Source organism: Balaenoptera ricei, chromosome 3, assembly GCF_028023285.1.
Source record: "Balaenoptera ricei isolate mBalRic1 chromosome 3, mBalRic1.hap2, whole genome shotgun sequence".
Classification (NCBI taxonomy): Eukaryota; Metazoa; Chordata; class Mammalia; order Artiodactyla; family Balaenopteridae; genus Balaenoptera; species Balaenoptera ricei.
In genome coordinates this window covers 134136035-134163957 of record NC_082641.1, presented here as the reverse complement: position 1 = coordinate 134163957, position 27923 = coordinate 134136035, and the positions used below count along the sequence as shown (strand labels likewise).

The window sequence follows — 27923 nt, the reverse complement described above, 5'->3', positions numbered from 1 at the left end:
AGAGCCCGTGCTCCGCAACAAGAGAAGCCACCGCAATGAGAAGCCCGCACACCACAAGGAAGAGTAGCTCCCACTAGCTGCAACTAGAGAAAGCCCGTGCGCAGCAACGAAGACTCAAAGCAGCCAAAAAAAAAAAAAAAAAAAAAAAAAAAAATCCGTCTGGATTGGGATACATGGTTTTCAAGTGTAGGAGCCCACTGTGGTCCCCTTTGCCTGGCAAAGCAATAACACTATTCTTTCTACTTCACCCGAAACTCTGTCTCTGAGATTCGATTCAGCATCAGTGTGCAGAGGCTGAGATTTCAGCATCATCTTCAGGCGCCACCAATGGTGTGTCTCAGCTCCAGCCATTTTTACCGGTGTCACTCGTCTAGAAATTCAGTGAAATGAGACCTGATTGTCCTGACTTGTTAGGACTGAGTCCAGGTGGCCCCAGTCAGCATGCAGCAAGAGGGGAACGTTTCTCTAAGTGTAAATTTGGCACTGTTTTCCCAAGAAAGTGGCAGGGCCGCTGGGCACTGCAGGACAACGTATGTCCACTGTGTTCGAGGAGGACTTTCCAAGTTCTAACCTTCCTGACTTGTGCATTCACTGTGATTTGTGCTTTGGGATGCTAAGAAACATTGGTCAAGGTTTATCAGAGTTACTGGGATATTTAATCAGAGCCTAAAAGGGACCAAGAACCCACATTTAGGGCAGGTTGGTTTGTGGTCTTTGCTTTTTGTTTGTTTGCTTTTATTCATGGGATAGCCCACCTACTCCCCTTTTTCTAAGCATATTTTCATAAGTCCTGTGATCGTAGAGATTTCTTTTCTTCACTTCTCCTGTGTCTTATCTGCAAAGTTTATCTGTACAACTGAACCATTGCCTCTTGCGTTGGCCCTTCCCTTCACGTTAATCTGATAACTGTGGCGATTTACCAGAAACTTGTTGCTATCGGAAACTGGTTTGGTTGCTCGTGGCAACTGGTTTCCTCTTTTTTATTTTTCTCAGAAGTACTAAACATAGTACCCCATTTCCCTGAACTGAAGTGTCTATAATGGGTACTTTACAGGACACTGCAAAACAAACCCGTAAACCCTTCTTGGGTGAGCCATTTTGAGGGCCTCCCGGGTCCCTGACAGTTAAGTATCCTGATCCCAAGAGGTCAGCCCTATTTGCACAGAGAGATTACTCCATCTTCGTGGAGGCAGCCAAGAGCGAGGCCTGAAGAGGATTAAATAAAGACCCTGCTGGCCAAAGGAGTAAACAGTGCTCATCCAAACATCCTTTGGTCGACAACACAAAAGCAAAACACAGGAGCAGGACCTGGTCGGAAGGGTGCCAGGTCTTGTGGGGTCTGGGGGAAGATGTAATGGGATGTGTTTGGTGAAAAGGAGTGTTGACTCAGTGCACTGTTTGGACACTTCCTTAATAGAAGGTTAAAGACAACATGCTTCGGCTTTATGCCAGGCTTGTGGGTGGCACCATCTTGCTTTGCGGCATTGCTTCTGGAGCTGGGCCTCTGGCAGCCATGATGCTTGCTCACGTGAGTGCTTGGAGTAGGAGGAGATCGCCTGCTCTTTACATCAGGAGCAACCTTTAAAGTTCCCCCTTCCTTAAACCTTCTGTTCCCTCAAAAAGGAATGCCTCTGCCCGTGGGCCCCTTATTTGGCTTTAGGGCCATGCCTTTGGCATGTTGGTTTGTTTCCATTCCTTTGGAGTCAGAGGTGGAGTGAGCACTGCTTTGGAAATCTTGGTTCTGAGACAGCTTGAGCTGTCTCTTCTCCCCTTTTCTTTCTTGCTCTTTGAAAACAAAAGACAACAAAACACTACTTACTGAATTTGTTATTTTGTCCCAAATATGGGCAAGCACTAGCTGTTACATTAGAATATCATTCTCTGCTTTTCAAAAGCTCTTCCCAATGTCTGCCTGTCCTGGGCATCACCATTTCCAATTGATAGAAAGGGAAACTGAGGCTGAATAGCTTGTGATGTATATACTATCACCTTGCTAGTTAAAAAATATGAATATAAAAATTTCTGAACATACCCAAAAGGAGAGAGACTAGTATTATGAACTCTCAGAAGCCCATTATCTTGGTTAACAATTACCAAGTTTTACCACATGTGCACATAGATAGTCCCAGAGAAAATGTTAACAATGATATTTGTAGAAACAAATACTTTATACTTTGCAAAGATTTCTTTCACATTTGTTCATTTTATTTAGCAAATATTCATAGTCAGACACTCTCCTAACATTGTATAGCAACCCTATGAAGTAGATTCTGTTATTTCCCCATTTTATAGATGAGAAAACTGAGGCACAGAGAGGCTAACTGATTTGCCTAAGTTCACAGAACTTATAATGTCATAGCTAGTATTTGAATCTATTTTCTCATTTGATCCTCTCAGTGGGGCTGTGAGATCATAATTATCACACTGTTCATTTTCAGTCTAGGAAAAACACAGAATTTATGTGGCTCAAGTGAAAACAGTTCTCATACAAATACAAATAGTGAACGTTTGTCAAAGTTTTGTTTAATTAATGGGGGAACCAACAAAATGATAAAACTGGTTTAAAAATTGGATAGATAAGGGAAACATATATATATTTTCAATAGTGAAGAAGGAATGGTGAGGGCTTCCCTGGTGGCGCAGTGGTTGAGAATCTGCCTGCCAATGCAGGGGACACAGGTTCGAGCCCTGGTCTGGGAAGATCCCACATGCCGCGGAGCAACTAGGCCCATGCGCCACAATTACTGAGCCTGCGCATCTGGAGCCAGTGCTCCGCAACAAGAGAGGGCGCGATAGTGAGAGGCCCGTGCACCGTGATGAAGAGTGGCCCCCACTGCCGCAACTAGAGAAAGCCTTCGCACAGAAACGAAGACCCAACACAGCCATAAATAAACATAAATAAATAAATAAATAATTTTTTTTAAAAAAAGGAATGCTGAGATAACATTGCTAAATTACATACAAAACTGGTTAATATCCTATGGGCAATAAAATCATAACCTTGAGAGTTATCTTTTCTGCTAGATGGAAATCATTTGTATCTCTGTTGTATCTTATTAGGTTTTTACAAGTTAACATCTGATTTTACAGGGTTTTACAAGAGCTGCCCTAATTAATTGTAAATAGTCTTTCAAAGCTACATTTCCCCCCATGGAGTCCAAAGAACCTTAGACCTCCCAGAGCCTGTGATTTGACAGTGCTCTTGTATGACCTTGAAAGGCATTACGGTGATCTTTTGCCTCATTTCCACGGTTTGAAATGACAGTCATCTAGAGAGTAGCGCAGCTGGTGCTCAAACCAAACCTTTCTGAGCCCGGGACTTTCCCTCTAGGCTGTGCTGATATCATCTTTAGATTTTGAGAGGGTGCTTAGGAGGCTAGAAATAAGAAAAAGAATTAAAAATGTTAAAATTGATACAATGGAGAATTCCCAGAGACTGAAAAAGTATCACCTGGAAAAACTATTAAAAATATAGATCTCTGAGTCTTTCTCTAGAGAATGTAATTCTCAGTGGGGCTGGGATGGAGCCTGGGATTTTATATTTTTTAACAGCGTTTCCGGGTGTTGTGTTACTGGGCTGAGTCCCGTTATGACGGCATTGTAAGTATAAGTGAGAAAGGAAAGAGCCTTATGTTATCACCCGCATGGACGGACAGGGTGAGGGTGAGGCTCCTCCAGAGAAGATAAGAGGGACCAGCGAGGCTGTACCCCCCAAGCACCACCAGTGTATAAGTGCCCCCAGTACTCCTGAAAGAGCTAGATATGGAGCAACACCTGGGAGAAGGAGGTGTCAGTAACAATAGCCACTGGGATGATCAGAGTACTGTTTGTTTATGCTGAGCATATCTGGGTAGGGTTGTTTTTCAAGGTAGTTTGGAAATTATCACTTTGTCTTCACTGATTTGCTTATCTGAAGCAGCAGGTTGGGGGGATTGGACTCCCGGGAAGAGTTTTGCAAATTTTAGTCCTGCTACTTCTCTCTCCCTAGAGGGGGTTTTAGAGAAGCTTAGAGAAGCATTTGAAATTAGTCTGACAGTACATAGTCCTTAAAGGGACGGTTCTGGGTTCGAAGGCTGTGAGCCTTAGGAAAGGTGGGTCAGGGCTGTTGGAGCTGCAGTGTGTTTTTTGGGGTCTGGCTGCGTGTACAGTTACCAGGCCACCACGGGCAGTTCTGTTGTCCCTCCCTGGAGAGTGACCTTATGTTTTATGTCCAATATTTGGGGGACAGCTTATTTTCCCAGTTGCGATTCAGAAGAGACAAAGATTCAGAAGATTGCTTGAGGACTTTGGGGTCTGGGCAACCTGAGTTTGACCCAAAGTGAGCACTGCAGTGCTGGCTGCTATTAGCATTGGGATGATGCGTGACCTCTGCTTGCCTGTGGGCTTGTGAGCCTTGGGGGCACGGGTGGGAGGCACTTCTTCAGAAATTGCTTTTCCATGGAAGCCAGAAAAAGGAGGGGGCAGGGTGGGAAATCTTGGACAGTCCTTCTCTCTTCCTGGATACACATCACTCACAACTCGTTTCCTGAAAATCCTAACACACTCCAGTGGTGAGAGACAGCTTCCTGCAGATCTGCTGAGCCAGCCCCTTGTCAGAGAGGAGATGAGAACAAGATGTGGCTGGAGAAGGGGTGGCTGGGCTGAGCTGGGCTGCTCAGTGGCCCTGCAGCTCTGTCTCTGAGGGGATAGTGTGTTTGGTGCGGAGAGCAGAGCCAAGGCACCACCAGGGACTGGAGGCACAGATGGGCCTAGCTTGGGGCGATGGGGAGCCGTGTGAAAGCAGTGTCTTGTGAATCGGTACAATTGCACAGACAGTGGTGATGGAACATGACCCTTCCTTTTGCTTTTAGAAGGAAGGATGACCCTCGTGGTCAACATCCACAACCCCGTTTGGGGAAAGGGTTGTTATTAAAAAAACAAACAAAAAAAACGCCAAAAACGACCCCTGATGTCCTTACATGTCTATCCTCTTCATCTTGCCCTGTGCTTTGCTTACCCCTATGGCTCTTCTCTACATATATTCACATCTGAGACCCAGGAGCCTCCTTTTTGTGGCATCACATGTTCTCAAGGCTGCTGTCATCACCGTCAGATTGTGCTTTGGACTACTGCTGGCAGTGCTTTAGTTTTATGCTTCTACCTTCTAACAGAGACAGAGCAGAGAACTGCTTAAAAAGTATGGTCTGGCCCAACAGACTTGGCCTTGAAACCCGGCTCTGACACTGTGCCGTGACAGCTTGGACAAGTTACAGTTCCGAGGTTGCAGTGTCCTCATAGGCATGTTGTGAAGGTGAAATGCTTTCTCACTTAAAGGCATGTGAACTATTTTGATTGCAACTTTTCAGGGTTTCTTAAGCTCAGAATGATCCAGGGTGTGGTGGAGGTAGAAGGGTGATGGAGGCTTGGGTAGTGAGACACGTGGATATTTCTGAAGTTTGCCTGCTTTAAAAGTATGTTGAGAACTTGTGGTCTAGGGTGGTGGTTCTGCCCGAGAATCACTCAGGGAGTTATTACAACAACAGATGGTTGGGCTCCAACCACAGAGTTTCCGTGTGCAAGGACATTTGCAGTGGGGCCTGACAATCTGCATATATATATATATATATTTATTTATATATATATATTTATTTATTATTATTTTTTTTACAATCTGCATTTTTAACTAGTTCCTAGGTGATGCTGATGTGGCTGGTCCTGAAAAGGGCAGTTAGGTGGAAGAGGGAACAGACTGTTTCTTGTAGATTCAGCAGGCAAGAATGAGGCCAGTGGGTGCCGGTTACAGAGAGAGGTAGTTTTTGGTTCAGTGTAAGAACTTTCTCTAACTATTATATGTGGTCAGAAATGGAGTGGGTGGTCTCAGGAGCTCCCTGTCACTGGAGATGTCCAGTGCCGAATGGCCATCTGGCAGATTCCTACACAAGGTAGAAGATTCTTTCATTCGTTCATTTATTCATTCATCCACTTTTTCACACAATAAACCTGCCTGGTACTAGGAGCTGGGGAGAAGCATTGAGCAAGGCAGCTGTGCTCCCTGCTCTTAGGGAGTCCACAGTCTAGTGAGTTTGGCTTAATGATTCCTGAGGTCCCTCTCAGCACTGAGGCTCTGAGAGTCCTATGATGACAGTGGCAGAACCTCAGAATAAGAAGATGCAGAAAGACGCTTACCCTTCTGAGGATGTGTGGCCAAGAATGTGACAAGAATGTGGACTCCTCTGAGGTTCAAGCTGGATTGCTCTCTTTGGAGCATCTTGGCGTCACTGGATGAATATTTTCCCCCCTAAGACTCAGAAGAGGCTGAGGGTGTATTTTCCAGGAGTGCATTACTGTGGGAAAATTCATGTCTCCCTACTGTCATCCAGGATGGACCATTAAATTCTGAACTCCTGACTCGCCGTCCGTTATGCAGTCTGTGAAAGCAGACCAAGGAAATGGGCTGCAGGAATGAGCTCATTGTTTTTTCACCTCTCTCAAGTGATATACTGGGGAGTTAATGGCTGGGGGGAATTGAAAGGAGATAGGTAAATTCCACCAGTTTTTCTGGGTTCTTCCCATCATAATCCCTGTTGAAAGCAATAATGATAATCACTAACCTTTACTGAGCCAGGACTGGTTTTAAGCTCTTTTCATGCATTATGTTATTTTACTCAGATGACAACCCTGTCAAGTAGAAGGGATTTTGCAGAAGAGGAAACAAAGGTTTGGAGAGGTAAAACAACTCGCTCATGGCCATAGAGTCAGTAAATGTCAGAACTGGCACTGAAACTTAGTCTCTCAGACTCCAGACCATGTTCTAAGCTCCTAGTATGCTCAGCGACTCACTCATTCATTCATTCAGTAATTAGTTAACACATTCTTTCAGTGAGTACATGTCAAACACCAGTATATACTGGTGAGCAAAACAGCTTGGCCTCTGTCCTCCTGGGGCTTACAGTTTATCTCGCTCAGACAAATGGGTGACTCTTCCCTTCGATCCTTGACTGGTTAGATGCTAAGGAGAAAGAGAAAGGGAGACAGAATCTGGCAAGTTAGCTACTGACCCAAACTTTCCATGTGAATTGGACTTTCTCTACACAAGCTGGGTTTTCTGTTTTGCTTTGTTTTTACATCTCCCTGTTGGGTTTCTTTTCTTCTTGTCTAAGCCTGCACGTTGAAGGGCTTGACGTAGTGCAAGAGACAACCCTTGTGGCATTTGCCTTCTGACTGCACTCTGTGGGTGGAGGGGAATCTGAGAGTCTGGAGTCCCGGAACTTAGAGCTGGAAGTGACTCCGAGAGACTCTGGAGATCCTCTTCAATGACCCTCTGTTGTGGGAAATGTCACCTCTTACAAAACTAGGGTGGTCCCTGCAGGTCCCTTTGGCTTTCTATGCTGGCCTCAGCTTGTATCTTCTTATTTTTTTAAAAAGCAGTTTCAAATTAGATTTTCAGTTTTCAGAATAAATGCATGATAATTATTCTTTAAGATCAACCAGTTTTTCAGAAATATTATACAACTTACATTGTGAACATCTTCTGTAATTCCCTGAGATAACCACCATTAACGATGAGCATGCCCTCCTCCAGCTGTTGTTGATGCATGCACTAGTGTGTACTGCTGTTACTTTTTCATTAAAAGGGATTTTTTTTTATAGTTTCTCTTTTTCTTTTTTTTTTTTAAACTTTTGGGTTTATTTATTTATTTATTTATTTATTTATGGCTGTGTTGGGTCTTCGTTTCTGTGCGAGGGCTTTCTCTAGTCGCGGCGAGCGGGGGCCACTCTTCATCGCGGTGCGCAGGCCTCTCACTGTCGCGGCCTCTCTTGTTGCGGAGCACTGGCTCCAGACACGCAGGCTCAGTAGTTGTGGCTCACGGGCCTAGTTGCTCCGTGGCATGTGGGATCTTCCCAGACTAGGGCTCGAACCCGTGTCCCCTGCATTGGCAGGCAGATTTTCAACCACTGCACCACCAGGGAAGCCCTAAAAGGGATTTTAAAAGTACATACTTTCCTGAAATTTATTGTCTTTATCTAACTCCATTTTAGACATCTTTCCACATTAGTATAGATCCACTTAATTCTTTTTTGTTAGACTCCAGTTTTTAATGATGCCTTCCATTACAAACTTTTGTGCCCCGTGACCTCGATTTTCTTTAGATTCGTTCTGCTTTTAATGTGGCTGAGCTAGTTGAAGCATCCATTTGGCTCTTTTATTTGTCTTTTAACTTTCAGGGAAATTCTAAAAGCCTTATTTGAGGTCACCTTGCCTTTGGTGAGGGATTCTTAACCTCAGCTGCAAGAGGTCTGTGGCAAGAGAGAAACCAATGTCCAATTTTAGGAAAGAAAAAACAATACTGGAAGGGTAACACATAGAACTACCAGGTCTCGGGAGATCTGAACCACTAGGTCTCAGAAAAGATGGGCAAAGGAAACTCCTGGAGCCCATGCAGCAGGAACACAGGAGCAGATGAATAGCTCCCATTTGTTAAGTTCTTGCAGCATTACTCCATTGGCTTGCCTCGCGCCGAGGGCCACCCTTGGCCAAGGCCAGGTAGGATACCTTGATTGACAGTCTTACCAAAACATGCAACAGGGAAGAGGGATTCCCTTAAAGAAAAATTGGTGTGCTGATACCAAAAGTTGGTGGATACGCTGGAAAAATAATCAGTCAAGGTACACAATAGGGTCCATAGACCCTGGGAAATTTTGTGAATGTGTTTGTACATGTATTTTCCCAGGACCCAGAACAAGTTAAGATCTAAGATCACTGCTTTTGTGGTCAGCTCTATCTGGTTGTGGCTGACTTAAGCGATGATCCCAATGAACACAAAGTTCATAACAAACTTCATTCTGTTTTTCTTTTTATTCCTTGAGCCGTTCCATAAGACTGCCTAGTTCCTTCTGTGTGGAGATGCTTGGGGTGGTTCTACCAAGTTTAGTTAGAATCACTGGCTGCTGTTCCCAGGACGGTGAAGTCCATCATCTAAGGAGACAAATGCCTGTTTTTATTCTTTTCAGGCACCTTTTTGCTCCAGCCTACACAGAAACCCATTATACTCCAAGTGGCAACCCTCGAACCACCACCCTGAAATCCAAGGTAAGTTCAGGTCAATATCTATCAAGCAGCTGCCCTATCCCAGACCCGCCCCTAGGAGGTGAGGAGAGGCTCAGTGGAGACAGTCCCTCCCCTGAAGGAATTGTTTCCCTGACTGAGACCCAGGGAGTGAGCAGGAGACACGAAATATGAATTTGTTGTTTCATAAGCGTACCCTCCCCTTCGCTGGCTACAATGGTGAAACAAACAGTATTTTAAGCAAGTTGCATCTGATTAAAGTTGATATAAATCATTGTGAAGCATACATTTTCTTTGCTTTATGTTAATTACCCACATACTAACAAAACTTTAAGTAAGAGAAATGATTTACTGGTAATCCTGTCATCTCAACCAGTCAGATGTTTGTTTTTTTTTCATATGGACATGTAAGGTTTTGTACTCTGCCTTTTTAATGTGGTTTTAGGATGTGAAGATTTTCTTATTTTGCTGCTATCTTCATATTGGGTATTTTTCCCCTCAAAGTTGAGTTTGGCTGTTTGCACAGAGATTCGTCATTTAAAAAATGGTGTTTCAGTTTTAGTCTTTTAGTTTGCTCCACCACACCATTTGGTCACTGGTGGACGTTTAAGGTCGTGAATCATACACGTTTCATGGTTTGCTAGCTTTCCCTACAGGGGACCTTTTAGAATTTGTAGGATTAGAGTGGTGGTTCTCAACTAGGAGTGATTTTGGTTTAAATCATTTCTTTTCCTTAAATTTTTGTTAAATATGTTGGTAATGGACATAAAGCAAAGGAAATATGCTTCACGATGATTTATACCAATTTTAATCAGGTGCAGTTACCCTAAAATATTCTATTTGTCTCTTTGACTGTTTTAGCCGACAAAGGAGGGGACCCTTGGCAATTTGTGGGCACAGTTTGGGTTACCATGACTGGGAGGTGGGTGCTACTGGCATCCGGTGGGCAGGGATGCTGCTGATTACCCTGCAATGCACAGGCCAGTCCTCCATAGCAGAGGAGTATCTGGCCTCAAACGTCAATAGTGCCCACGTTGAGACATTCTGGACTCGAGTGACCCTTCTCGGACTCTGTGCCAAAGAGCAGGGGTGAAGGAGAAGGGAAGACAGACTCCAGCAGAAGGAGCAGTCTTTTGCCTTTGGGGCTGGGTGTCATGGGCTTTTGTGGTGTGCGTATCTGGGAGGTGTGGTGTGCGTATCTGGGAGGTGTGGTGTGCAGGCAGCAGGATGGGCTCCTCTGCCTCAGTGCTCCTCCCACAGCTTCCCATGACCCTGAGGTTCCCACGTGATCCACTCTTTACAGGAGCCCTGCCGGGGTGCAAAAGCCTAGAAGACAATGACAGCCACTAACAGTCGTTAGCAGCACAGATGAGTTTATCAGATCACCCTTGAATGAGGAGAGGGACACAGGACAGTTAGGTTTCGATGGGTCTAAGAGGTCTGTAGTAACTCGGTAGCTGAGGGGCTATGTTGGATTGCTGGGTGTGAAGATCAGTGCTGCCTTCTTCACCAAGACCTTCCTGGGGAGGGGAAGGAGTGGCTGGTGCCCACAGGAGGCAAGTAGGCTCTGTCTTCTCATCTCTGGGAAGGCTGGCCAGCTGTGGCTCCACACCTTCTTCAAGGCCCCTTGGTTGAAACTTCTTCCTCCCTTGAGACTTATGTTCTCTGTCTCCAGTGAGGTGGGGAAGGGAGAGACATGCCTCAAAAGCCCCTCACCATTATGACCTCACAAAGCACCCTCCTCTGGGTTTGGCTCCTGCACTTCTGTGCTGAAGAATGGGTCTCAGTGCTCGAGTTTGCCATGAGCTCATGCTTCCTGCTACGAAAGCCCCCTCAGGGTGGCCCCCTCAGGCTGAGAAGCTGGGAAGGAATGCGATGACTTCATGGCTGTTGTGTACTTGTTCTTTGTGCTCTCGGGGTTAGGCAGAGATGTTGTGAGGGCCTTTGAGAAAGAGAGGACAGTGAGAGAACTTCCCCTCCCTCCCAGAGAGCCCCTCCTTCCTGAAGGTCTCTTGACCGAAGCACAGAAGCACATCTCCCCTGAAGCATGGGATGCCTCTTTGTTTTCTTACATCCCCTGCTCCTAGGCTCTTGCAAAGCCCCCACCCAGCCCCAGGGGGCTTCCAGTCAGCTTTCTTACTTGGGAGCTGAAGACTCAAAGAGAAATGGGAATGGAATAAACCGCTTAGCTTCGCTTGACCCAAATGTTGCGGATCACACTCTCCTACCAAACTTGGCCAGGGGTAGTGGGAGTTCTGGGAACCTTATCCAACCCATTGCTGGGCCTGTGGGCTCCAGCCCTGATCTAGGTCAGATCATTGGGGGAATGGTCTGTGAGTGTGTTCCAGTAGAACGAGTTGCAGAGTTTGGGGTCTGAAGCCAGGGTTTTAGTCTTGGCTTTAACTAGCTGTGTGACCTGAAAAACCCTTTTGACCACACTAGTGTTGAGTTTCCTCATCTGAAAATTGGATATGCTAAGATCTGACTGTCAGGGCTGTGGAAGGGTAGGATGAATCACTGATTTTTATGGGAATTTATTTTTTTAATTTTTAAATTTTTTTTTAAACTTTGGGTTTGTTTGTTTGTTTGTTTATTTATTTATTTATTTATTTTATGGCGTGTTGGGTCTTCGTTTCTGTGCGAAGGCTTTCTCTAGTTGCGGCAAGTGGGGGCCACTCTTCATCGTGGTGCGCGGGCCTCTCATTATCGCGGCCTCTCTTGTTGCGGAGCACAGGCTCCAGACGCGCAGGCTCAGTAATTGTGGCTCACGGGTCTAGTGGCTCCGCGGCATGTGGGATCTTCCCAGACCAGGGCTCGAACCCGTCTCCCCTGCATTGGCAGGCAGATTCTCAACCACTGCGCCACCAGGGAAGCCCTTTATGGAAATTTATAAACATCTCTTCCAACGCCACATCTTACAGATGAGGAAATTGAGGGGAGAAGAGAAAAAGGAACATGCCGAAGTCGAGATAACCAATGAGAGGCAAGGCTTAGACTAGTACCTCAGTCTCCGTTGGTGCTGGAAGATGATAGAGCTTTGACAAATTAAGTTCCATGCACTTTGCTGGGTCTGCTTTTGCTAAGAGAGAGCATGGAGTCTGAAGTCAGGCTGCTGGGGTTTGAATCTCCACTTTGGTGTGTGGCCCTGTGAATGACCTAAAACCTCTCCAACTTTTAGTTCCCCCTTTTAAAAAATGAGAATAAGAGTATCTACCTCATAAAGCTGTGATCGGAATTAAAGGAAAAAAATCATGTAAATTGTTTATCCAGGAGCAAGAGCTGGGTAGATGTTAGCTCTTACTGTTAATAACAGTAAATGGCAGGCACTATTATCACATGCGGTGATGTGTGTGACAGCCCTTTGTAAAGTGTGTTGCACTATACTCATGCCTAGAGCTGAGCAGAGTGTGGAACCAGAGAATGTAGATGAATGGGTTAGCTGTCTCCTGGGTCACATGCCTGCCTGCTGGGGACCAAGGAACAACCACAATCAAGTGTGGTCCTGGTGATGGATCACTTGGACTGTTGTTACGTAGGTGAATGCCAGAGATTCCTGATTGGCCCTGCTCAGGCCCAGGACGTTGGTGGGGAAAGATAAAGCTTCCGTGTCTGCAACTACACAGTTTACATCCTTCTTAAGACCTTCTTAAGAACCTGGCTCTGCCCTGGAGATTTTACCTTCTTTCTCTTCGGACCAGCTTATCTCTTTTGACCTTCTGGGAAGAAGCTTGTAGGAATGTGTCCCTTGTTATCACCCGTTGGTGTGCTGGGAACAGTCCTGGTTTGTGTCCGTCTGTCTGGTTTAGCACTTTATCACTCTCAACAGGGTCCTGGTTTGCCTCATAAATGCTCTGGCTACCCTACTTATCAAACACTCTGCTGGCACCTCGAACTTTATTTCAAGCCACTCTTCATGATGTGTAATTATCTTTGTATGGCTTTTAAACTAATATTGGCTCTCACAAGACCATAAGTCCTACGAAGGCTGGAGCTGTGTCTGTTACTCACTGTTGTGTATCGGGGCCTGGTCCTGGGCCTATAGCACATAGTGGTTTGTAGCCATGAGGAATCCAGCCGGGTTGGGAAGACCAGATGGCCGTGAGATGCCCTGGCTAGAGAGCAGCAGCAGACCTGCAAGCGTCCATGGACACAGGTGCCAAATCAAGTCTGCTCCAGGCGCGCAGGGGTTCAAGGGGGGCAGGGAAGATGGGGGATAGATCAGTTTACTAGAGCCGCTGTAACTAAGTGCCATCAACTTGGAGGTTTAAAACAACAGAAATGTGTTCTCTCATAGTTCTGAAGGCTAGAAGTCCAAAATCAAGGTTATGCTGCCTCTGTCGTCTCTAGGGAAGGATCCTTCCTTGCCTCTTCCAGCTTCGAGTGGCTCCTGGCCATGCTTGGTGCTTCTTGGCTTCTAGTTTTGTCTAATCTCTGCCTCCATCTCCACATGGCCTTCTTCTTTGTGTGTGTGTGTGTCTCTCTCTGTGTCCTCTCTTCTTTTTATAAGAATACTAGTTCAGTATTGCCTCATCTTAATGTAATTACATCTGCAAAGACCCTTTTCCAAATAAGATCACATTTTGAGGTTCTGGGTAGACATGAATTTTGGGGGGGTGACACTGTTCAGTCCTTACGGGGGGTCAAAGATGTGAGTCTAGTGGGGAGGCAGGCTTTTGAGAAGCCAGTGTTTCCTGTGGCCAACATCATGTCATAGAAAGAGATCTGAGGGACTTCCCTGGTGGTGCAGTGGTTAAGAATCTGCTTGCCAATGCAGGGGGACATGGGTTCGAGCCCTGCTCCGGAAAGATCCCACATGCCGTGGAGCAACTAAGCCTGTGCGCCACAACTACTGAGCCCACGCTCTAGAGCCTGCGAGCCACAACTACTGAGCCCACATGCCACAACTACTGAAGCCCATGCGCCTAGAGCCTGTGCTCCACAAGAAGAGAAGCCACCGCAATGAGAAGCCCGTGCAATGCAACAAAAAGTAGCCCCTGCTCGCCGCAACTAGAGAAAGCCCGTGCGCGGCAGTGAAGACCCAAAGCAGCCAAAAATAAATAAATAAAGTGTTTCTCTTAAAAAAAAAAAAAAAAAAGAGAGAGATCTGAAATCCTGGGTTCTCCAACTAGCAGTGAGACCTGCGGCAAATCTCTTTGCTCCTCTGAGCCTTAGCTTCTTCATCTTTTCAGTGAGGATGATGGCATCCACCCTGTCCCACCGCCCAGGAACATTGCGAGGGTCAAATTAAATGGTGGCTTAGAAAGCTCTTTGCAGATTGTGAGCTTAGGGTAGGTAGGTATATAATCATCCCTGACTTTCATGAGACACTAACATTGCCGTGCTTATCAGTATCCTGTGGTCTGACCACCCGCTTTCTCCATGCTAGGATCACTGCTTTTACCACGGGACAGTGAGGAAGGCAGAACAGTCCAGTGTCACGCTCAGCACCTGCCGGGGAATGAGGTAAGAGGCCCTGACAGTGCTGGGCGGTGGTTGGGGGGGCACCTGAGACTCTCCCCAGGAACGGAATTTTTAAGCCAAGCGGGGCTGGCCTTGGGCAGGGACTTTGAGAAGCTGTCTATTGAGAATGTGTGCAAGCCAGCTCTGAGAAGGGCTGAGCTTGGGAGGGACAAGGGAAATAATAATCCTTTGATGATGATGATGGTAAAAATAATAATGTTAATAATAGATAACCCACAGATTCACTGGGGACTGAGCATACTCTTTCCTGAGGAGCTTGAGGTTTTATTATTATTTAGGTATGGTGAAGCCAACAGAGCAGGAGACAACTGCCATCGAAAAGACACTTTATTGTACTCAAGATCCCAGGAGGAGGGGCACGCCATGCTGGGGCTGGGGCACAGGGCAGCACAGGGGTCATTCAGGAGGTAGAGCGGGGAGAGGGAATGTGGGAAAGAGTCTTTATTGTGGTTTCTGTGGAAAGGAACAGGAAAGGCAGGGCAAGCAGGCTTAGGATTGGCTAGTTTGAATAATTTTGGTGGGATCTGGAGCCTGGGGCTGTCCCTAGTTGTCTGGTACCTGGCCCTGGGGTGAACAGGCCCAGGGGGGTGGGCGGCCCAGAGAGTGAGAAGCCCATTGGAAAGGCATGCTGTGCTCACTGGTGAGTTAACCATCTGTAGGAATTGGCTAACCCTGGGGGCAGGAGCAAGGTCGCAGTGTCAAAGCACCAGGATATAGGAAATAAAAGACATGGTTCATACACTTGAAATTGATGAATTTGAGCATTTATTCCCACTTCTCCTTTGCTCTTCTCTGGTAGAAGTGCTTATAGGCGGCAAAAAAGGAAATGGGCAGCTAGTGAAAAGAGCAGAAAGAGAAGGGAGAAGCAAGGATAATCTTCAAGACAGAAAATGAACTGAAAAGTTCCAACGAGGGGGCATGTTGGAAAGAGAGTGACTTCATTATCTGAGCCAGACGACCTGGCTTTGAGCGAGTAGCAGTTGACCAGAGGGGTGACCTTGGGCCTTGATGGTCTCTTTTGTAAAATGTGGATAAGGGAAATATATATCTGTCGTGTTGTGAGGATTGCACGTGCTAATAGATATCTAACATTTAGAACTGGCCAGTACATACAAGCCCTCAGTCACCTCCCAGACCCATGCTTCCTAGGCGGGGCCCGCAGAGGGGCGCCATCAGCATCACCTGGGAGATTGTTCAAAATGTAGTAGCTCAGATCCTACCCAGACCTACTGGATTGTAACCTGTATTTTACCAAGATCCCCAGGTGATATGTGTGCACGTTATAGTTTATACCTGAGAATATGTGTTCCTTGAGAATATGAATTCTATCTCAATATCTGTTTCTCTCCTCCAGCCTACCCTGGTGCTTTGCATATAGTAGGATCTATACATGTATGTTGAAGTAATAAAAATCATTTATTTAGACTCTTCCCACCCTCCCCTCCTTTTGGAAAAGAGATGATGATCTGAAAAACCTGTGTTCTAATTGCATATACTAATTGCCTGGGTTTTAATTGCCTATACTATGTGGTACCTACACCCAGTGTGTTGATAAACTAGCTCTATGAAAACAAAAAGAAAAAAAAAGCACTGATATGTAGCATCTGCCAGTATGCTGGTAAAAATACTCCCACCATGACCAATTCGAAGCTATCAACATGATGTTACTGAAGGCAGCATTGGGCAGATATGCATACGTTGGCCCTCATGAGCCAGTAGGAGGTGTTTCCACTGTGTACCCTTCCTCTCTCTTGATTGATTGAGCCAATGATTGTTTCTTTCATTCAGCAAATTAACACTGGGTGTCTGCTCTGTGCCCATGCCCTACACGGGTGGAGGGGAGGCAGGCATATAAAATTTCCTGAGCCCTCAGTTTCTCATCTGTAAAGTGGGCATGGATGATAGGCATGGTAGAGAATGTTAAGTGCTGTGTTAACGCTACAGCATGCAGATGGGATTATTATCATCTTATAACAGTGAAACCATGCTAAGACTCACCCAGGCTCACATGCCAGTGTGAGGCCCATCAAGCTGCCGATCCCACGTGTTTGTTTGTAAATCGAGCCATGTCTCATCTGTAAGGCTTCATGGTGAGTTGGCCGGAGGGGATTAGGCAGGAAACAAGCTTTGGCTGGGAGGCCATAACAGAGACCCCAAATTCCCTGCTCAAGTGACCTGATTGAGCCTAGCCAACTGGCCTTCCAGTGGTGTTTACAGGCCCAGCCATCTGCAGTCTGCAAGTGAACAGCATCTGTCTCAAGAAGGAGGAAAGGGAACATGCAGGTGTGACTTGCTTCTCTCTGCCTCTTCCTGTGTCCTCTTGGTCTGGAGCAGTGGGAATTTGGCTTGGCCTCTCGTACATCATTCCCACAGCTGTGCTGATAGGGGGAAACTGGGTGAGCCGTCCATGTGTTTCTATTTTGCACGCTTCCCTTTTATGGGGTCCACCCGCCTTATTTTCCCCGCCTTCTCACTACACACCTTAAGAAACCAAGGGTGTCTGTGGGCCCGACTGATTTAAGAGCTGGAGACGCATGGCAGATGGCTCGATTCAGACTCTGGAGTAGGAGCAGCTGTAGCAGCAGCAGGCTTCAAACCCATGTAACACTCAAGTCGCCCCCCACTAAGGCTCATAAAGCAATGCTGCAATGGAAAATCTCCATAGCAATTGTGCTTCTCTCCTGGAAACATGCTCTCTGTGACTGGAGAAAGTAGGTAGGATTTATACCAAGTGGGATCTTCAGGCTGATGATACAAATACAGAGGAATCCAGCTGAGTTTCTAGATTGTTGCTGGGCGTCCTCTTCTCTCCAAAGCCGTTCTTTAGGCTAATTTAATTGAAGAGGTAATACGGGATCATAGTAAAAATACACTCAAATAATACAAGAGCGTACAATGAAAGAGTACGCTTCCTGTTTCCCGAATCCCCCCTCCCCAGTGGCAGCCATTGTTACCAGTTTCTTGTGTATCCTTTTAGAAGTATTCCTTCCAAAAAGGAACATGGATATGTAATATAATGCTCTGTAATCTTGTTTAGGCCACTGACCCCTTTGAGAATAGAGTGGCAGCTCTGGATATTTATAAACTACACCAATGAAAAGATGCAGCACACCATTTCCTAGGGATGTTTAGTGTCCATACTCCCCAAGCCTGTCTCCTATGAAGGACTCATCTAAAGGTCCTATACAATGTCTTGCATGCACAAATGCTTTGCAAATTAACATAAAGTATAAATTTTAGGAGCAATGATTATTTGTGAAGAAATCTAGACATTACTGGGTTGAGGTGTCCTTGACTGAAACTGTGGGGTTTGGCAGACACTGGGCGTGCGTGTACGTGTGTGTGTGCGTGCGCGCACATGTGTGTCCAACTCACTATCAGCAGGAGAGGTATTGATTGCAGTAAAAACATTTTTTTAACCTGATTGGTCACTTTATTTGTAAAGAAAATGCTTATTGAAGATTATCATTACGTAACTAATGAGTGTGCTAAACATCCAAATAATACTGGAGCATAAAACTAAAAGAAGTGAAAATTCTTTATCCTGTCCTGCCCTTTCAGTCAATCTCATTCCCCATCTGTAATCTGTTGGGGAGTATACATAATTGAAATACATAATTATGTGTATATATGATTTTTTAATCCAAGGGAGATTGGTTATAGGGTTATACATACCATTCTGTAATTTTTTTTTTTCTTTTTCCAATTTAACATTATGTCGTAGGCACACATAGATCTAGCTGATTCTTTTAATGGCTGTATAGTATCTTAAGTACTAATGTCTGGCAAGTTTAATTACATAGAAAGTCTTTCAAAGACATACAGTAGATGACCTGTAGTCATCTATTTGATGCATCACTCTTATAGCAGATCTGTCCTCAAAACTCTGGGGCCCATACTCACTGTGGTTATGCCTTACCCCAGGTCCCTGGACTCAGACTCTGTGGGAGAGAGAGGGAGAGAGAGGATATGAAATTAAGAGTGAGCACGGGAGGATGTGTGTGAATGTTATGTGTTGGCTTAGAAGGAGCTCACAATTTAGAGTAAAGCGACCTGAGTTTCAGATCTAGCTCCATACCTCCCGGCTGTGTGATCTCTGAGCTTTCCTTCCCCTGTTTCATTTCATTTCATTTCCTCCTTGTCTTTGCCTTGGCCAGCTCAGCTCTCTAGATGGTACCCACGGTGCAGGGGGCTGCTGAGTCCTGGGTTGGGGGCTGAGGGTGGTGTCATGGCTCCGCCCGTGAGTAATGAGCCTGGATGTCAGGAGACCTGGGATCTGCCCCCAGCTCTAACAGTAGCTCACTAGGTGACCTTGGGCAAGTTCCTACTTCTCTGGGCTTTGGTTCCTCTTATCTGAGAAAGCAGGGTAGACAAGACCATGAAAAGGACTCTTCAGTGTCGAAATTTCTGTGCTGCAGAGAGAGTGGGCAGAGCTTCCAGGAGGTGGGGCGCCTGGGACAGAAGGAGCCAGTCCATGCCTATCTGCCCTTTTGCCAAGGAGAGGCGTGGCCCTTTCCCGTTTGAATATCTGGCCTTCCTTCTGCAGAACAGATAAGAAATCCTACCTCTGTGTCAAGCATAGAGTAAGCCCTCACAGGGCAACATCAAGTTGTGTCAGGTGTAGATTCTGGAGTCAGGCAGTTCCTGGTATAAAACCTGACAGGTTGCTTCAGTTCCCTAGCATCAGTTTTCTCACCTGTAAAATGGGAGCAACAGTAGTGACATCATTGGTGGATTTACATGAGGTGATGAGTGCAACTTCCTTGAGATCAGGGACTTTTTTTTGTTTTCCTATCATGCTGCATCCCCGGTGCCTAGAACTCTTCCTGGCACACAGTAGGTGCTCAATACATATGTGCTGAATGGCTACTGAATAAGATGCCTTGTACCCTGCCTTGTGTATAATACATGCTCAATGACTATTAGCTATCCTTTTAAGATATTACCCTAATTGTTAGTAAACATTGCCTCTTACTTCAGTCAACTATCATAGCAGCCCTGTGAGAGGGGCAGCTTTGTTGAGTAACTTAGCCCAAAGCTAGCAGACAGCAGAGCCAGAATTTGAATCCAGGTGTGTCCCACTCCCGAGCCCATGCTCTCCACTTGTGGCTTGCCACCCCATCCCAGAGGGACCACATCACCCGTGTGACCACGTCACCTCTGTGCTGCCTTTGAAGCTCCCTGTAACTCCTTCTCACTTGCATGCAGATTTTGGGGGAAGGAAAGAAGTATGACAGAGTGATTACCTCTTAGGGCAGCTCTGGATGTAGGCATGTAGGGTGTGTCCCCTTGGGTTCAGCTCTGAATGGACAAATTCCCAAGAAGCAGTTCTTGCCTAGCTCCTGGAAGGATGCATTGAGCGAGTCCTGTAGTCATTCAGGGGTTAAACCTGCTGCCTGCCCTGCCAGGGTTCCTCTGTACAATTTCATTTGTTTCAAGCTCTCAACAATGAGGAATAGGATGGAGAGCAGAACGGAGAATAGCGTGTGAGGTCCTGGCCACCCAGCCTCATGGGTCCCCCTCCCGCCAGCTAAGCTCTGCCATGCTTACATTTAGCAAATTAGATCAACTGAGACACTTAGAAGGAGAAATGACTGGTGAGTGCTCAGGGGAGGGCAGCTAGCAGGGCTTGGGATTGGTGACAGGGAAGGGCCCTGGGAAGTAGATTCTCACAAATCCCCCCACTCTCAAAGCTGGGCTTCGCCGTGACATGCTAGGGCTTGTGCCAGCCTCTCCTCCATCCCCAGGCGGTCGGGAAGGTGGCCACTGTGACACAGGCGCGTTACCAGCAGCCACGGCAGGGGGAGGGGAGGGGAGCGGCCGCAGAGTCCCTATTGCTGGAAGGACCTTCAATGTCCTTCTGAGCTTGTGTTTCTCCAGTTATGATCTGCCCACTCCCTGGAACAGAATTGCTTAGAGCTCTGTGAAAAGACAGGCGCCTGCCAGAGGCTGGGCTCCGGGTCAAGGTTCCTGAGTGTGGCTGTGCAGGGGATTACTATGGGACTTGTTCACTCGCTCAGGCCTACAGAATCTGCGTCTCCTAGGTGGGGCCTGGACACCTCCATTTTTAATACACCCTGTAGAGTATTCTGATGGATAGATCTGGGAGATTTGATCCTAAGATCTCTGACCCCTAGGTTTGGAACTCACTGATAGAGGCAGATAGCATAGAGGTTAAGGGCCTGGGGTCCAGAGTCGGCTGGACCTTAAATCTTTGGCCCCAGAATACCCATGAGAGCTTGTTATTTAATCTCTCTGGGGCTCGGTTTCCTTATCTATAAAATGGGACCCATGATGGTGCTTTACAGCATTGATGTAAGAATGACGATTATAAGCACAGTGCCTGGCATATAGTTAACTCTCAAAAAATGGTGTCTAAAAATGAGAAGTAGACTGACTGCCTCTCCCAGCTGGTGTCTGACTTCAGACAGGCCAGCTGGGTAATGGCCAATCACGCCTCAGAGGAGAGTTGCTGATTCTCGTCACTTATAGCTACTCTGCAGGGCTCTGGTGACAGAGGCAGTGTGAGGTCATGGTTAAGGTCTTGGGACCTAGAACCAGACTGCTTAGGTTTTTACTGCCTGTGTGACTTTGGTCAGTTGATGAACCTCGCTGAGCCTTAGTTTTCTCGTTTGTAAAATGAGGATAATATTTGTAAGGATGATAGAAGTTGGTGTGAATAATAAAATACTCAGCACAGTGCCTGGTCCATAGCGAAGACTCAGTAATTTATAACCACCATGATTGTTGTTCACTGTGCACCAAACTTCTGTGTCGTCTCTGTCCTATTTGGCCCAGAGGCTTATTCAGGTGATGCCTGGTCAGCTGCACTGGAACTTTCCACCAACTGGGTGTTATCTCCACAGCCACAACCCAGTGCACACAAAGCCATCGGCTGGTTTGTGGTGAAGCCCTCTGCTTCCAGTGTTTGTAGCCACTGGGGGAAACTGAGGTGATGGGGAGGGGCCTTGGTCAGCCAAGATGAGAAGATAGCTTGGGAACAGGATGCCCACAGCAGCTCTGCCCTCTGCCCTTTCCCGTCTGGACTCAGGAGCAGATGTGACCCTTGCTGTTTGCTCCACTCTCACCCCCAGCTGCACAGGCAGCCCACTGGGTGTCCCGCCGGGGGGGCTGGTCTGGGATTGCTGTGTCAGCCTGGGTGAGGTAGCCGAGAAGTCGTCAGCCTCCCTGGCACCAGAATGAGGTCAACCAGGGATGGATTCCAGGAAGGACTGCTGCTGATCAGGGCCTGGCGCTGTCTCTCCTGAGACCGTCGCAGGCTCTTCCCAAAGGGCAAAACCTGGGCGGGGATCCGGAGGCGTTAGGGGCAGGGATGGAAGCCGAGACAGCTGAAGAGAGGTCCTGCCAGTTTGGAGTGGCAAAGACTGACTTGGCTACACTTTACCTTTTGAAATTTCTGGATGAATAGAGCCTGAGGTTTTGGAGCACACGAAATGCTGTGGGGTCCCTGGGGTACATTGCCGGGATCTTCCTCCCCCAGGGCCCTGATAACATTCCCTTGCTCTAGTTTTCATCTCACGGTGTCAAGGATGGCAAATACCTGCTGCGGGGGCCTCTGCTGTCCCTTCCATTGATTACTGGTGATAGTGATTGATAATAAGCTGTGCACTCTTTCTCACCGAGTCCAGATAAAGCACCCAGAAGCCTCATTGATGCAGCACCCCAGGCAGCAGCATCCAACATCAGTGTTAAGGGTGATGAAAGCTTTTTGCCTCCTCTGTTAACATACTGTAGTGATTTATTCCCATGTTCAGACTCTAAGCTCCGTGAGGGCAGGCATCTTGTCTGTCCTGTTCACTACTCCATCCTCAGCAACTAGCACGATGCCTGGCACATAGCAGCAGCTCAGGAAATATTTGTGGAATGAATGTCTGTCCTCCAGTGGAATGTGAATTACACAAGGACAGGGATTATGTCTAGATTACATCTAATACAGAGTAAGGGTTCAATGAGTGAAAAAATATAATGAATGAACACACATCTTTATTCTGAGTTCAAGGCTAGTATCTGTAACCCAGAGAAAAGAGTAGTCACACATGCTTGGTTGTGGGTGTCACCTCACCGCAGAGCTGCCTTGCTGACACAGGGAAATTGGGGCTGGTAGGCATGCCATCAGTGATGTCTCTAGCTTTGGTTTCCAAGAGCAAAGACACTTGTCTTTCCATTTACTCATCCCAAGAGTCCTGTGAAGTTAGAAAATTATCATTCGCATTTACACTGGGGGAAACTGAGGCTTGGAGTGATTGAAGAGGTTTGTTGAAGAGCATTTGACAATTTAATGTTGGAGCTAAGATTAGAACTTGGGTCTCCTCATCCTCAGGCCAGCATTCTTTCACCAGTCACCAGACCGTCTTTTTCTCAGTCTATAAAGTTTTGACCTGTGATTTGTTGTATGCTATGTTTGGGTTTGGGAGGCTTTTTGGAATCCTATTCCTACCATCCTTTATGAGTATGAACTGTCCCTGGTCCAGCCCTTTTAGAACCTTCAAGCTTCTCTGTGATAAGCTTTTGTACCCTGAAACCGTGCACCACATCTCACATACATGTGCATTTCTCTGGAGAGGAAGTCTGAGTTTGCCTCAGATTCTCACCAAGGAGTGCATGACCCCATAATAAGATTAAGAAGCAATGATCAAAACCAACTGTGAAATTTTGTGTATGGGGAAACTGAGGCCTGAGCAAGGGACTTTGCCAGGACCATAATCTCTGACCAGAGGTTCTATTTCTCCCGTCAACAGAGGACTGATTATGGTGAGCAGTAACCTCAGCTACATCATCGAGCCCCTCCCTGACAGCGAGGGCCACCACCTTATTTACAGATCCGAACATCTCAAGCTTCCCCCCGGGAACTGTGGGTTCGAGCACTCCAAGCCCACCGCCAGGGACTGGGTCCTTCAGTTTACAAACCAGACCAAGAAGCGACCTCGCAGGGTGAGTTTTTCTTAGTGCAGGAGTCAGCCTGGGGATAGGCTTGTCCCTTCTGAGGACCCTTACCTTGGATCCAGGAGTATTTCTAAATTAAAGGGAGATGGCTAAGAAGGAGGAAATAGCTTTTTCCTCTTAGTCTAAGTCATTGCTGAGTGTGAGAAACCCTTGTATTCGACAGAATAACTGCTTTGGGGGAAAACATTACTACCTCTAAAATAAGGTGCTGATTTCAGAAACTTTAAAATGTGAGAAAAAAATATACGCCTCCCTTTTTGGAATAGCCACTTAACCACGTGCACAAAATGCTTGTGTTTATTTATAGCGGAAAATAGAGGTATGTGGTTTAAATGTCTTTTGGGAACTTGATTGTCAGCATGTTCCCTCATATGTCAGCCTCTGTTCTGTCTGCACTAGGCATACAGCTCATTATTTCTGGAGACTAAAGGACTGGACCCAGTGTCCCAGAGCAGCCTCCCACGATAACCAAGGTGGCAGGCGGAAGGTGTAGTGAGGGTGATGATGAAGCGACCATAGCTGGTGTTGTCTCTAGATCCCAGGTACAAACTTAGTAAGGAGGGCCGCTGCTTATTAACTGCACCATGTCTGAGCAGTTTTTTGAAATGAGGTCAAGTCCACCATTTCTATAGCTCTGATCTGCTTATGTCTCTTTCTTAGATGAAAAGGGAAGATTTACACTCCATGAAGTATGTGGAGCTTTACCTTGTGGCTGATTATGCGGAGGTAAGGGGGAGGCAATGGGTTTTAGCAGAAAAATCGCTCTCTTGATAGCTTCCATTCCAGCCTTCAAACTGCTTTGGGGAAATACTAAAGCATTCCTCTTTTTCCGGTTTGTCATGTGATTTTGACCTTAAATCTGACCAAGGGCTCTTTTTGCTATTTTAAACATAGTTGGGAAAAAAACAAGGAGAAGTCTCTTCCAGCTCAGTACGTTAATCAGAACATCAGGATAAAGAATGTTATTTGGGTTAACATTTCTTAGACTGGGTCTGAAGACCCTTAGGTTTTGGTGCTTATTCTTTGGGAGAATAGAGATAGACCTGCCCCTCACCTCACAGGGTTTCCAGTAGCAGCACAAAAACTCTCTAGTTCCAAGTGTGATGACTGCTAGGATGGTTCATTGTAGAGGATTAGAGTGCAGATAATGAATTGGGGAAAGCTCCCCAAGGCAGTGGTGTTGAAGCTGACTCCTAAAGAATGGATTCAGGCCCTACGGCCCATATTTGCCTAAATTAGCCGTATTTTACCTCATTCTCACTTTATGTAGTGGCTCAGCCACATAACTGACATATCTTCTGGACATGGAAGGTCAGATGAGCTGAGCACTCCCCACGGTCTAACACTGCACCTCGCCTGGAGCTCCCCTTCAGACACAACTCATCACAGTTCCCGTCTGTCACATACCATCCAAATGGGTTAGTTAGCAGCTCCCCCAGAGGAGCAGTCCCACAGCACAGATCCTGGAGGCAGTGCAGGGAAGGGGGAAGAATACTAGACTTCACGCTGGAAGAGCTGCCTTCCAGTGTCAGTGGCGGGAGGAGGTGGCCCTCGAGTGTCTGCAAGGACACGGAGTCATGAACTGGGCAGAGATGCGGAGGTGAAGGGCCCTCCCAGGCCGAGGAAACATCTTTTTTTTTTTTTTATTTTTTTATATTTCGATTTTATTTTATTTATTTATTTATTTTTGGCTGCGTTGGGTCTTCGTTTCTGCGCACGGGCTTTCTCTAGTTGCCGCGAGTGGCGGCTACTCTTCGTTGTGGTGCGTGGGCTTCTCATTGCGGTGGCTTCTCTTGTTGCGGAGCCCGGGCTGTAGGCGTGCAGGCTTCAGTAGTTGTGGCGGGCAAGCTCAGTAGTTGTGGCTCACGGGCTGTAGAGCACAGGCTCAGTAGTTGTGGCTCACGGGCTTAGTTGCTCCGCAGCATGTGGGATCTTCCCTGACCAGGGCTCGAACCCATGTCCCCTGCATTGGCAGGCGGATTCTTAACCACTGCGCCACCAGGGAAGCCCCGAGGAAACATCTTGTTCTGCTTTGAGAGGAGTTTTGCTTTTTAATTGATGTCGGTATTGGTTTTTCCAGCAGCCTTTCTTTCTTTCCTTTTTTTTTTCTTTTGTTTTCCTTTCCAAAGACTGGTGTGTGTGTAGGATGCGGGAGTGGTGTGGGGAGCAAAATCCTAAGTGATTTAAAAGCCGCAGCTGCGCAGTCACGGGAGATGCTAATGGCGCTGGCCCCTGCCTAACAGAACTGCCATAGTGGGAGGGTTGCTGGAAGAGAGCTGAGCTTCCCCGGCTCCGGGACATCTTTAAGCTTTGCATCTGAGATCCTCTAATACAGTGGTCTCGAACCTTTTTTTTTTTTTTTGCTGCAGAATCCTTTGTTCAGATGAAAGCTCCTGGGACCCCAATAGTTAAGCATATAGAAACACAGCTGCTCTAATGGAAAGGTGGGGTGAGGCTCCCCCTCGGCCTTGCACTCCCGCCAGAGGACTCCTGGTGTGGGGATTTAAAACCCACTGGGTGTGAGTCTGAAAGCTGGAGAAGCGGGGGTGGGGTGGGGATCGGACATCTTCTGTCTCCTGACCTCCAGGGTCACAGCAAACCCCCAAGAGGAAAAGTGTGTGCCCAAGGTGCCTCCAGAACTGTGCTGTGCCTAGAGCCATCTTCCTGTTGTAGAGGGAGGGTCTCCAGCAGCCGCCCCATAGGTGTTGCCCACAGGCCGTGTGATTCATGCAGCTCAGTGGATGGTGGGTAGGGAACGTGCTCACTGCTCAGGTCCTGGGCAGGGGTGGGCGGGGGAGTAATAGGCCAGGCTGGGCTCACAGGCTCACAAATCCCTGCCCCCCTCACCACCTCTTCCCCCACTCCCTCTCCAAGCGGCCTCTCATCCTCCGCGGGCAGAAATGTGTTCCTGACAATTAATTAATCTGAGAGGACGGGCAGACAGGGAAGAGGAGGGCCGCCTTATCTGTGATTTATAACCTGGTGCTGAGACAGGCCAGGCTTCTCCTCTGGGCTCTGGACTTCGCACAGGGAGCAGAGACATGGATGGGGTGGCTGCCTGGAGAGAGGGTTTTTAGCAGTAAAAATGACCGTGCAGCTCCCCGGGCCTCGGTGGGAGCACCTGGGGTGGTTCTCAGTTTATTCATTCCTCAGGTGAGATGGGAGATCCGGGTGGGGGAAGAGCAAGATGGGATTTGGAGGAGGAGACAGGGTAGCTGTGAGAACAGGTATGCCAAAGACTTTTCAAGATACAGACAGAATGTGGGGCAGTTGGGAAAGACCAGGTGATGCACCGTGTTTTAAGGCCTGTATCAGCCCAGACAGTGTAAGGGGGAGATACTCTTTTCTTTACATCAGAGGTCTGTAAACTATAGCCCATGGTCAAATCCAGCCCACTCCAGGTTTTTATAAATAAAGTTTTACCGGAACGTATCCATGCCTACCGCTGCATGTGTTGTCCATGGCTGCTTCTGAGCTACAGTGGCAGAGTTGCGTAGTTGTGGTAGAGACTTTATGGCTGCAAAGCCTAAAATATTTACAGTCTGGCCATTTGCAGAAAGTTTGCTGACTCTTGCCTGAGGCTCTTCAGGATAGCATGATACATTCCTTAAAACTACGGTGGTATTATCCGGCAGCTGTTTGAAGATAGCATTAATATATTTGAAAGACAATGAAATCTGACTCTGATGTTCTAATAAATACTCCCTAAATGCTGCAACACTTTCTGTGCCGTGAGACGAGTTTAGAAATGGGATGACTCAGTGAAGAGAAACTTCAGGATTAACACCTTGGAAAGGTCTAAGTCCCAGGATCTTACATTGAATTTAACTCTGTAGAAAGCAATGGTGAAAGTGAGACGATTGCAGTTCTGATGAGTCACGGTTCCCAGGAGGCCCAGGAAGGTCCAGAAGCAGTGAGAGAATAGGAAACAGTGCGTTTCTCCCCCTATCGTGGCTGAGACACACCCCCATCTGGACAAATATCCCAGGGTGTTTTATTTGGCTGTTCTTTTCATTTCTTTCTTGTATATTCTTGTGGGATGCAGTGGAGGAAGGACGTGAAGGTTTGGACTGAAGTAACATATATCGTGTGTACACAAGGTAAATCAGATAGGTACCCAGGTTCTGTGTAACAATGGCAGCGTATAGGACATACCCATCGTTTTCAAATTTAGGTTGCAGTTGTAGCAAATTGTATCTTTATGCTGTGAAGCGTTCCTTCATCATTGCAGCTGAAAGTGAGGTACCCTTTTGAAGCAGGCATGATAAAGTGAGGCTACCTACCGAAACGTGCTCCTCCTACTACCCACAGCAGATATTTCTAATGGAGCACAGCACTCTTTCCTGCCGAGCCCCTTGCAGTTGTAGAATTCTTCTCACTGTGGGAAGGCATTGCTAGTTGATCTGAGTAGCGTGCCAGATGAAGCCTATTT

At 46.8% G+C, this 27923-nt stretch overlaps 1 protein-coding gene across 1 annotated transcript in view; it reads left to right on the top strand.

Annotated features, from left to right (window-relative positions):
- Positions 1-27923, top strand: part of ADAM19 (ADAM metallopeptidase domain 19) — an 88528-nt gene that overhangs the window by 25593 nt on the left and 35012 nt on the right. The window contains exons 4-7 of the mRNA XM_059917588.1: positions 8992-9070; positions 14433-14509; positions 23287-23479; positions 24152-24217. Of these exons, the coding sequence (XP_059773571.1) occupies positions 8992-9070; positions 14433-14509; positions 23287-23479; positions 24152-24217 (415 nt within the window). The remainder of the gene's footprint in view (positions 1-8991; positions 9071-14432; positions 14510-23286; positions 23480-24151; positions 24218-27923) is intronic.